Below are 11,621 nucleotides of genomic sequence, written 5' to 3'. Positions count from 1 at the left end.
ATTTGATGTGTCGTGTGTGTCCCAACTCCTCTCCAAAGTTCAGATATTTAATAAAATATTCAGGGGAGTTTCCTGAATTTTCATGCCCAAAGCCAAGCACTAGGCCCTGGGTAAATTAAGAGGCTGTTCTCAGGCACTTTTGTCCACTTTCCCTGGTGGTAGAAACTCAAGCCAGACATCCCTGGAATCGTCTCAGAGAGTAGATGATCAGTGGGGCCTTGTTTTTACTGAATGATGTGGTTTTTTATGGGGAATTCAAATATGAGCTTATTTTTAGGATTTTCGGAGACTTTGCACACGTTTTCACAAACATTGTGAGTATGGGAGTACTTCCATTCGCTTCGTCTTGATCTGTAGATGTGATTTGATGTGTAGTGTGTCTCCCAACTCCTCTCCAAAGTTCAGATACTATATAAAAATACTAAAAGGTAAATAAAACATTAAACATAATGACAAAATAACAACCTGAAAGATATGTAGGCCTATTCTATCTACACATTTCGTAATTATCTAATCTAGTGGCCTTATAAAAGTGTTGGCTAAAGTAACGCAGAATATATATATTGTTTAATTGTAAATAATTAGAAACATTATTTATGTGCACAAGTACATGGGACCCCACCATAGCACCCCACACATAACAAGCTGTCCCGAGTTCCTCCGGCTGCAGTTCCGCAGACGGCCGGTGTGTGGCAGCAGAGCGCTGGGAGCAGAGGGAGGTGAGTATATGACGGATATGACGGAGGCGACGGAAATACACCCGAACACATCTGGTACCCCGAACACATCTGGTACCTACACCGGGCCTAATAAAGCCTAACCAAACCGAGCGAGGCCGAGCGAGGCCTGCAGTGGAAACGCGCCATTAAGTAGAAATATTATTCTGTCAGAGCGATTGGAACGGTAGTGTACACAGTTTTCATCAGCGCTGACATTGGCTTACTCTAAAATGAGAGTTGTTTATTTCTCTGACCCAAATTGCTCAATGGGTGAATGTTACACAAGCACTGACACTTAAACAGTCACCATAGAGAAGACAACACAGTTATTGCGGAATAATAAAGTCCAAGGTTATTTTTGGTCCAATAACACAAGGCAGTGCAAACAGAATAATCCTTCAGAGCACAGTTAGCAGTAATGAAAATTACATTTACTTAAGTACAAATCTGAGATTGAGTATATTCACTTCAGCCTTCTTCTTTTTTTTTACAGTGTTTACAGTTATTGTTACTCCCCCTTGTACCCCCCTTCACTATTTCCGATAATTCCAATGTAACATGTACTGTAAATCTAATAACCATCCTCAGGTCTACAGAAATTATTGATGTAGAATAGTTGAATTGTTATAAAGAAGAAGAAAGATCAACAACGGTGACCTCAGTCACACATTTCTGGATTAGCATGTAGTCCATCCACCATCAACTGTGTTTTGTGCATGGTCTCTATTAACCACAGCTGGGAAATACACAGATTGCAGCACACATCCTCCAGTATGAACATCAGGATATAATATGAAGAAAAATCAAACAGCTTAAATGTAATGCTTTTTGGAAAATGTATATAAATATACTTAAAAAATGTAAAATAGTCTCGCCCGTCATGGAATGACACTCATTTATTTCTTGTGAATGCAGGGTATTAAATGATTCCACTTACACCTTGAAGTCCAGTGCATCTGGTGACAGCAGTAGATAACCCGTTCCCACATTACGCCTGCTTCACTATCCTTCATAAGGACACATTCATTTCAAACAGGGACTTAATGAAGTCCAGGCTTCTGGATTAGAAACAAATTGACCTGACATTATCTGGTGTTGGATAGCTGTAGGAAATCCAGCACAGATGTGAGGCACTGTTCATATTTAAAAATCTCTTGTCAGTCAATTGACAGATGAAAAATATTTTCACACATGGCAAAATAATGTATCAGTTATTCAATAATTAAGATGTTAGCTATGAACAATGCATGTGAATATGTCTGTGTGGTGTGTGTGTGTGAGGAAGAGTAAGAAAGAGACAAGGAGAGATAGCTTAATTTAAGCAGATGGGCTATAATATTATACCTGTTTTGTTGAGAATATATGTGTATTTGTTATGGGCATGCAAAAACGGATTCAGTACAATAATATTGAGCAGCGGGTTTATACCTTCAGACAGGAGGACTGAGTTTGGTATAAGAAGTGACTGGCGCTGCACTACGACAGTCATTGGGTTCACTCCCGTTAATTTGGAAATGGGAAACGTATGCACATAACAGACATGACCGACGACACTGGCTCCTCTGCCCAAAGTGGAAGGAGATGGAGTGGTCTGCCAGTAAGCCAGGCAGTAAAGCTGGACTGATGATCAGATGTTTGTTCTAGTCTGCATGGAAAAAACCTCATTGTTTACATGATCCAGGACAGAGAGTGGACCAAGCCAGCTCTCTGGGCGAATTCAAAACACTTTATCCCGAGGGCACCCTGAGGAGAAAAAAACCTGCTGTCCATAAATGGGTAAAGCCAGGAGTGAGGGTATTATTGGGGAAACTTGAGTTCCTGTGAGCCCGCTGCAGAACAAAAATAGATTTGTGTACTTTGGCTTCTCTCAAATAAAATTGACTTTTTTAGTCTCAATCAACTGCATTAATCATTACTGGTCTTCATGCACCCCGTTCTTCAGGTTCGTTGTGGCTGTCTGAGATTTATGCTTTGCTGTAAAAGTTGTGGCTCTATGATTATAAATCAATACAGCCTAGTGTTCAGACAGAAGTCTTCTGAGAGTGTAAACATTTCTCTCTCACTATTTCCCAGTCTAAGTGTTGAAGTAACAAAGTGACTGTGAAAGGTGAAAGGACACTTAATCATGGATGTTATCCTGCCAACAGTTGTCCAATGTCAAATGAGCTCATAGCTGCATTTGCGTAGAAGGACTTGCGATGTAAAGCCATATAGTATTTTTGGATAGATAGTTAGTTAGTTAGTCTTTATCTCTAATTTTACAATGTCTTCATAGTGTGTGGTTGAAACATATAACAGCTTCCTTTCCAAACTAAAATCTGAATCAATGCAATAATTTTCTTTAATTTATCAAAGGATAGAAGTTGTTGTTCTCTCGAAGTAACTAACCGTATTTGGAGTTTTCTTCCAACTCGTTTTCTCATCTCTAACCTGACGCATCCCACAGTTCTCTCCCTGAACAAATGGTTTCCTTTCTCATTATCAAAGGACAGTTGAAAAATCTCTCCAGATGGTGCAGTCTCAGATCAACAGGCCAATGAAAGAGACAGAGAACATAAGTGCACAAAGATCACGTTTCCTCACAGCCTCAAGATTAGACTATCTAACTAATCTTATCAAGCATTACAAATGGACACATTTCTAAAACATCAAACACTCGCATTGCATGCCATCAATCATATCTCATATCCTGTGGTTGGACTGACATTACACCCCGGGTCTGAGAAACTAAAGCCTCATTATCTAAACTCCCTGCCAAGCAGATGCCTGATTTATTTCATGTGACTGTGTTTTCTCTCTTTCTTTGCTCTAAATATATGTAGACACAATGAATTAGCAAAGAAACAAAATCTTGGACGAACGGCAGTCTAAATGCAGCGAGCTTAGCCTCTCCACCCAGAGATTGTCTCACCATTCTCAACACTTAGTACTGTCCGGATAAAGTCAATAGAACATGATATATTTCTCTCTCCTGGCATTGCATTTGAATCAAGCAGCCTTCTTGGATAAATCTGACATTCCTGACTTTCATTCCTTTTGAACATTAATAAACCATGCAGCGTACAGTAAAATAAAACATGTCTTTGTAAATCTATTATTTAGCTTAAGATGCATATTCTGACCTGTTACATATGTCACTCATATGTTTGTGCACACAACAGGAAGCTGGAGAAGCGCCTGCCAAAGCAACAGAGACACACATGCACATTAAGGGCCAAGATGCACATAATGGAGTGAGAATGCGTTACAAATGGTCTTCTTAATGGTGTGATTAAATTCATGATACTTTGGAATGTAATAATAGGAATGCAATAAGGCATAGGCTTTTTATAGCTTTCACAGTTTGATATTTTTCCTGACTGAAATATAATTACTATGGCTGATTATGCTTATTTTATAAAGAAGAAAGTAGTAGTTTTAGCATCTGCTTAAGCTTCATGCTTATCATTCACTATCTCACCATCTAGTCCATCTACTGGCAAGTACACCCACACAATCCTCTCTTGCTTTTTTTTGTAACCTGTTTTATTCTCAGAGCTTCTCACTCCACATTTCTCCCCTTTACTCGCTTTCCACTGAACAGCTCTATCAGTTCCCCCTCCCTCCCTCCTCTTCTTCCTCCCGCCTTACCTCCTCCTCTCACTGTCAATGTCTCAAACTGAGGTGGGTCTTTTTTACACTCTCTCCCTCTTATCCTTTTAGTCTTTGCTCTCAGGACGCCATGAGGTTAACATCACTCTGCATGTGTGGGACCCTGCTGGCCTTCTTGAGCCTCTCTTGGACCACAGCTGATGAAGGGGACCTCTTCTGGGATCAGGAATTTGGACCCTGCTCTGCAACTCTGAGACCTGAGGAGCCGTGCAGGCAGGGGCAGGATGAGAGCATGTGTCCATACAGATTAAGTCTGCCTCCGCTGACACTCCATTTGCCAAAGGAGCTCAGAGAGCTGGAGAAGATTGTAAAGGATTTACAGAATCTGAAGGACAATGTGGACGAACTGAGGAAGATGTGTGCTGATTGTACAGTAAGCCAAACTGAGAGAGAGTGTGGAAGCCGTAGAGAAAGTGAGCAGGAGAAGCTAAATGAGGGTATAAATAGACATATTGATGAGAAGAACCGGCTGAATGAGAACAATCGTGAGACGCAAAAGGAGTGTGGAACAGACAGAGTTAAAGTGGAAAAGACTATGGAAGGAGAATTAGGATATGGTGACACTGATTTTGATAAAATAACGAGTTTAGAAGAGAAAAGGAGAAATAAATGGGAAGCAGAAAGAGAGAGCAATAAAAGGTTCTTAAAAGAAAATAAGAAAGAAGAACCCCTCAAAGAAGAGGCAGAAAGCAATGGAAAAACTAAGAAAGAGGGGGCAAAAGAAAAGGAAAAAATGGACCAGATAAAGTTGACAACTGCTGCCGGAGAGGAGAGAATAGTGGACACGGTAAAAAAAAAAATGGTTGCAAAAAATAACAGGGAGACAGACAGAGACAGAAATAAAGACGGTGCAAAAGGGAATTCAAAGAGAAATCGAGAGGATATGTTGGAGAATGGAAAAGACAGGAAGGTAACAAGTGATGTAAGAAATATAGAGAAAGCAGAAGAAAGTGACCATCACGAGTGGGGAAATGAAATGAAGGAAGCAGAGAAAAAGAGCCAAACTGAAGTAGACAGGGGAAATTATGGAATAAAGATGTCTGAGGACCATGCTGGGCATACAAATAGGGAACGAGAACAGCACAGGGAGGAGAGGAAAAAGGATATGGAAAAGGGAACCAAAGTTGAGCGAAATAATGAGAAACCAAAACAGTCTGCAAGCATCGGGCACGCAGAACAAGAGAAGACTATAAAAGAGGGGGAGGATGGGGAGAGGGGAACGGAGATCAAAACAGAAGGAGAAATAACGGTTCAGAGTGTGCAGAGAGACAGTGATGGAGAATTAGCATTCAGCAAGGAAACTGAGAGGGCAGACTTTGTTTCAATCAGTCCAACTCCTCTGTCTATCATTAGTTTTACGCCCAGGCATGACTATTCACACTTGATCACCGATCTCAATCAAGGGATTACTATTGTTGCTGTCAGACGACCAACTCAAAACCCAGGCACTGTAGCATCTGGCATTACGGAGAACAGCCCTGATGTAGAGGATGGCTTTAGGACCACAACAAGGCCAACAACAGTGGCCACAATAAACTCATTGGGTGGTCCTGGACAACAAATCGCCAGTGAAACTTTAATGTTCACCTCTGCAACCAGTGCAAGACCCCGGGCAGGTTTCAAGGGCCCAGGTAGCTCAACTACAACAACTTTACCCACTACAACTCAGAATGTATACACAACTACTTTCACAAGAGTTGCAGACCACAGCCGTTGGAAAGCTAAAAAGAACATCAGCTCAAACACTAAGACTGGTGTAAAACCTCTACCAGGCCGAGGACCAAAGCCTGGTGAAAAGCGTAAACCTGCAGTCAGGTCTGAAGGAGAAAAAAAGCTTAAAATTCCTACAAATGGCCGTAAACAAGACAGAGCTCCTTTGCCAGACAAAAAAACAAACAATGGCCAAAAGCAGAAGCCTTTTTACCAAAAACCAATAACCGACCAAAGATTGAAACCTGGCAAAGACCCTAAACAAGTCCAGATCCCAAAACCTAAAAAAAAACCTCCACCTGAACTTTTACCAATTGATCAAAATCAGAAAAACAACAAAATACCAAAATATAACCAAGAACATACAACTGATCAAACCAAGTTCATTATTCAAAAGCCAAAATCTACTCAAAAGCTTCCAGTTCAGAGGCCTACAACTCATCACACACCTCAAACAGTAAATGCAACTGGTTCGGATAAAGACACTCAAACTGACCAACAGCCAGAATCTGTAGGAATCCCAGTTATTACTCAAAATGTAAAACCTGAGAAAAAAATGGTTCATCCTCTCAAAATAGAAAAGCCTGACCAAATACAAAAACCACACGCAAAGCCAAAAAGTGAAGAAGAAAAAAGTAAACCTGATCAAAGTTCTACCACAAACAAATATATTTCACCTGTTCATGACACTGGAGGAAGTGAAACAACTAGAATAACAACAAGACCTATCCAAAAGCCTATAGCAGTATTAACAGAAAATTCCGATGAAAATCCTTTGACTGAGCCTTTATCTGAAAAGGACTCAACACCCGGACAAAAGCTTACTCCTGATCGGGCCCTGATCAAACCCCCTGATCAAGAGAAGAAATCCAGTGAGAAAATCCCTAAAATAAACCAAAATCCTAAACCCAATGAAAAACATACAGATCTTGTGACAGGACAAAAGACTAAACAAAAGGGGAAGCCTACACCAGAACAACGCCCACAAACCAATCAAGGGCTTAGAACCCTTCGACCGGACCAAATGCCTGAACTTAACCCCAAATCTTTGCCTAAAGCAGAATCCAACAAAACATCTAAATTGAGGCCTACACCCAAAGGCAGGCAACCAATCAGACCTACAATCAGGCCAGGAGAAACACATGTTAAACGAACAGAACCAGCAGTGCCCCAAAAACCAAGTCTGAATATAAAAACAGATTTAGATCCTCTACAAATCAGTGAGACTAGTTTAGGCAACATCAAAAACTCTGAAACCGACATGTCACCTTCACCTGCCCCTGTAACACAGACTTCTGAGGCGAGTCATTCTCAAAGGGGCACAGACTTCAGTTCCAGCCCAACGAAAACCATGACTCTGGGTCCAAAGACCTCCAACAGCCTGGAGACTGGACCCATCCCACGCCGTGACACTCTCTCTGAAGGCTTCATAATGAGCCCAAACAGCAGGATAACGTCTGATCCGACGCCACTAACAGCCAGTCGACCACCATTGATCCCAACGACAACAAGAGCAAATAAAATCTCCCGTAGGATCCTGCCGAGTGTTATCCCTAGCACAATTCCAGGATCCACAAACCCAAATCAAGCTTCCAATACTGACTTGCAAGCTGAGATAATTCCCAATATGGAGGAAAAAGCAGCCAAACAAACTCCAGTTCCAGACACTATTAGGATTCCAGTCCCATCTCCCAGTACTCAAACTACCTCCACAATCAACCCTAACCTCAGGTCAACCACCTCTAGCCCCAAGCCCCTAGCGGCTGAGTCTTCCACTCCCAGTGCAAGGGAGCTGCGTGTGAAGATCAAACAGGTGGCTGCCTTCTTCAATAACAGCCTGAGTCCAAATGGAAGGCCACTGGATAGCCATCCAAAAGATCACGCAGAGGACAACCAGGGCGGCAGCAGGCCTGACAGAAAACTACCATCTAAAGGCAAGAAATACTATGTTTTATCAATATCATAGAGCTTATACAAGTTCTGTTTTTAATTGTATGCTTTGTCATAGATTCAGACACAGAACGTAGGTCACTTAATGCAGGGATTGTGGTTGTTATTGACAGAGCATTCATGTGATTAATACTAGCCTGTGTAGCAGCACTCAGCTTTGGTTTGCAACACCATGTAATGGTTGCTTTGTTTCAACAGTCATCTCAGAGGAACGCATTATAATTCACTGCACACAGGGGTAATTAGAAATCAAGAGAGGATATGAGGCATATGCAACTTCATAATGACATTCTTGGAAATGTACAGCTATCTGCATACAGTCTATTGTGTTGAAATTACATTTCAATGGGAGAAAACTGTTATGCAATCATTTTTGATTATTAATTATTGTCACTCAAAGCTATGACCTGTGCTGAAATGTTTTTAGTTAAGGAACCACATCACTAATGCTTGACCTATATAAATATATGTATAATGTGGTCTGAGATCTTCTCTGTACCATACATCAAGACTAAAAGAGGGATTTGCACGTGTGTGCAAAATATGTCTGTGTGTGGGTGTCATTATATGAGACAAAACCACAACTATGTGGACACTAACATCTTTAAAACATCCGTCAATGGAGTACAGCGAACAATGAGTTATTCAACTATTAACTACAGACTCTTAATGCAAGTAAAGGTATTTTTTCCATATCATACCTCATGTGTTTCATTTATTAAAACAATCACAAGGATAAGATAATAGTTATTTTATAAAGTTAGTTTCTAAAGTTATTCAGTAAAAGCAGGTGTTACATATTTTAACACCTGCTTTTACTGTTCTCTCTCAAATCCACTATTTTAAAAATGGTATGTGTAAAGTTTAAGGAGGTCCACCTTGAAATTCTTTAAAAACCCTAAATCTTTAATAGTGGAAAAGTAGCTTCCACCTGGCCTGTTGTCCTTATGACCTCAACCAACACATTTCACGGTTATATCACAGCTGCAGGACGATATTTATTCTGCAAGATATGAGCAGAAGCAGGACTTTGATTAGATAACTATTAATGAAATAAATACGAATGTAATTTAAAAAATGGTTGTGACATAACTCTTTGTGATTTGTTTTCATGTTCCCCATCCACAGTTACGAGAGATTGCTCCGACTACTTGGCAAAAGGAGCAACAAAAAGCGGGATGTACCTGGTGACCCCTGACCTCCGCAGCAGAAGCTTCCCGGTCTTCTGTGACATGCAGCTGGATGGAGGAGGGTGGACGGTCCTGCAGCGCCGACAGGACGGCAGCGTGAGCTTCAACCGCACCTGGGCAGAGTACAGATTGGGCTTTGGGGAGCTGGACAAAGGGGAGTTTTGGCTGGGGAACAATATGATCCACATGCTGACCCGGGCCAGGAATATGGTGCTGAGGGTGGAGCTGGAGGACTTTGGCGGTATGAGGGAGTATGCACAGTACGAGTCCTTCAGTGTGGCAAGTGAACGGGGGCGCTACAGACTGACGGTCGGCGATTACTCGGGTACTGCAGGTGATGCTCTGCGCTTCAGCAAAAGTTATGATCACCACAACAGGGCGTTCACCACGCCGGACAGGGACCACGACCGCTATCCATCCGGGAACTGCGGGGCCTACTACAGCTCCGGCTGGTGGTTTGATGCCTGCATGGCTGCAAACCTCAACGGGAAGTATTATGTTGGGAAGTACAAGGGAGTCCGGGATGGTATTTTCTGGGGCACTTGGCAGAACATATCTTCAGAGTATTACCCCACTAATGACAGACAGTCATTTAAAACTGTCAGGATGATGATCAGGCCAAGAGGCCTTGCGCCATTAGCTGGGACTCTCTACCAGGGCATGTTTTAAAATAAAATGAAGGGTCCAACTAACAATACTCCTTACAATTTAATAAACCTAGTACAGCCTCCACACTGATAACTATTAAAGGTGACATGTCATGCTTTTCCGGTTATTGCCCGTCCCCTTGTGTGTTATGAAGGTTTTTATGCATGTAAACGGTCTGCAGAGTCAAAACCCTCAAAGTACACCCTGTAGGGAGTACAACTCTAAAACAGAAAATACCTCCCCAAAACGCCTCGTTGGAGATACGTCACTGTCCATTTGATTCTTCCGGGTACATCATGATGTCATGTCGTCCCCGGAACGAAATGGACCAATCCGTGGAGCCGTTACGTTACGTCCGCGGAGCCGTTACGTTAAGCCCCCGCTGATTGGTCCAAATTGACCAATCCACGGACTTCCTCACACACTCAGTGCATGCAGCTCTGCTGATCTCTCCTCCCTGGCTGCAGGCTGATAACAGACAGTTGGGATCGCGGCGAAATTCTCTCTGCAGACCCATTCTCACAGCGTTTATCAACCTTTTGCTTACTCAATATCAAGCCACACTTATTGTTTTTACTTCGGCTGTGACTTTGTGTGTGCTCAGGGTGAGTTTGGCTGTGTTTCGCTGTGTATCGCTAAACAAGGAAATCACACCTCCATGGAGCTTAGCGCGATTCACAACGTCCCGACTGGTCCCGACCAATCGGAGCACACTGGGCTCACAGGGAGGGGGGGGGGGCAAGAGCTGCATCGAGCCGTTTAGTGGAGAGAGTGAATACACATACTTTACAGAGATGCTGTATGCGAAACCAATGTGAGTTTGGAAAATTGCACAGTATAAATCTATTCTAGTAGACCACAACAAAGGAATTATGATCAGTGGAAATGGCCATGACATGTGACCTTTAACACAATGCTGCCGCTGTGTGGTCTTTTAATCTGCAAAACAAATTTGTTTACAGGAAAGTATGACAATAAGTGAGGATGTACATAGTTGTGGTTATAGTCATGATTGCATATTAGCCTACATTTTTACAAGCTTATAATAATAATATTTTTGTATATCGCTGAATTTGTTCAATGATGATCAGAGAGAAAATTCTCTTTTAAAGAGTTATGACGGGTATGTAGCAACAGAGAACGATATTTTGTATTATTGTAGTACTGGAAAGCCAGTTGATGGTTAATAAAAGCTGTATGGATTGTTTTTTAATAGAGATTGTTCTTCTTTGATAAATAAATTGTTGAATAAAGTATTGTGTTTTTTTTCTCCATTATCTCTTGTAAAGGTATATCTGCAATAAATATGGATAAAGAGTCAGCTAAATGAAATCTAATGGAAGTTATTCAATCAAATAACTTTAGAAATAAGGAAATGCTTCAAGACTCAAATTCCCCACAGCCTTTGCGGATTAAACAACATGCTCACAGAGGCATACTGATTGGACAAAACCTACAGAGGGGCGGTGCTAACATTACACAAGAGTGTACATCCGGATTGTCAAATTAGTTAAATGAGGAGGATTAAGACCGGAAGTACAATAAATTGCCTTCAAAAGCCATAGAGGTTTCAATTAACTTTTACATTTAAGCCTACACAATGTATTGTAGATATTTTTTTACAGTAACAGAGGACTTTACTGTCTAGTGTACATTTTTTACATTGAAATTGAAATATTACTTGCAATAACAATACATCCTGTTTTGGATTATCCTGCTTTATACTATACATGTCCGTTTTATTAATATATTG

At 41.4% G+C, this 11,621-nt stretch overlaps 1 protein-coding gene across 1 annotated transcript; it reads left to right on the top strand.

Moving 5' to 3' along the window:
• The first annotated feature begins 4,445 nt into the window (after nt 1-4,445).
• Nucleotides 4,446-11,081, top strand: LOC117447710 (uncharacterized). Its single transcript, XM_034084544.2, has 2 exons — nt 4,446-8,014; nt 9,159-11,081. The coding sequence occupies exons 1-2, from the start codon at nt 4,462-4,464 to the stop codon at nt 9,887-9,889; spliced, it is 4,284 nt and encodes a 1,427-aa protein (XP_033940435.1). The 5' UTR covers nt 4,446-4,461; the 3' UTR covers nt 9,890-11,081.
• Nucleotides 11,082-11,621: the final 540 nt, after the last annotated feature.

Source organism: Pseudochaenichthys georgianus, chromosome 6 (genome assembly GCF_902827115.2).
Source record: "Pseudochaenichthys georgianus chromosome 6, fPseGeo1.2, whole genome shotgun sequence".
NCBI classification, from domain to species: Eukaryota; Metazoa; Chordata; class Actinopteri; order Perciformes; family Channichthyidae; genus Pseudochaenichthys; species Pseudochaenichthys georgianus.
The sequence above is the reverse complement of the archived record's forward strand: the minus strand, read 5'-3'. Positions and strand labels throughout refer to the sequence as shown.

Coding starts and splice junctions, on each gene's coding strand:
- LOC117447710 (XM_034084544.2), top strand. CDS start 4,462: ATGTGTGGGACCCTGCTGGCCTTCTTGAGCCTCTCTTGGACCACAGCT. Junction 8,015..9,158: donor CAGAAAACTACCATCTAAAG/GCAAGAAATACT, acceptor CCCCATCCACAG/TTACGAGAGATTGCTCCGAC.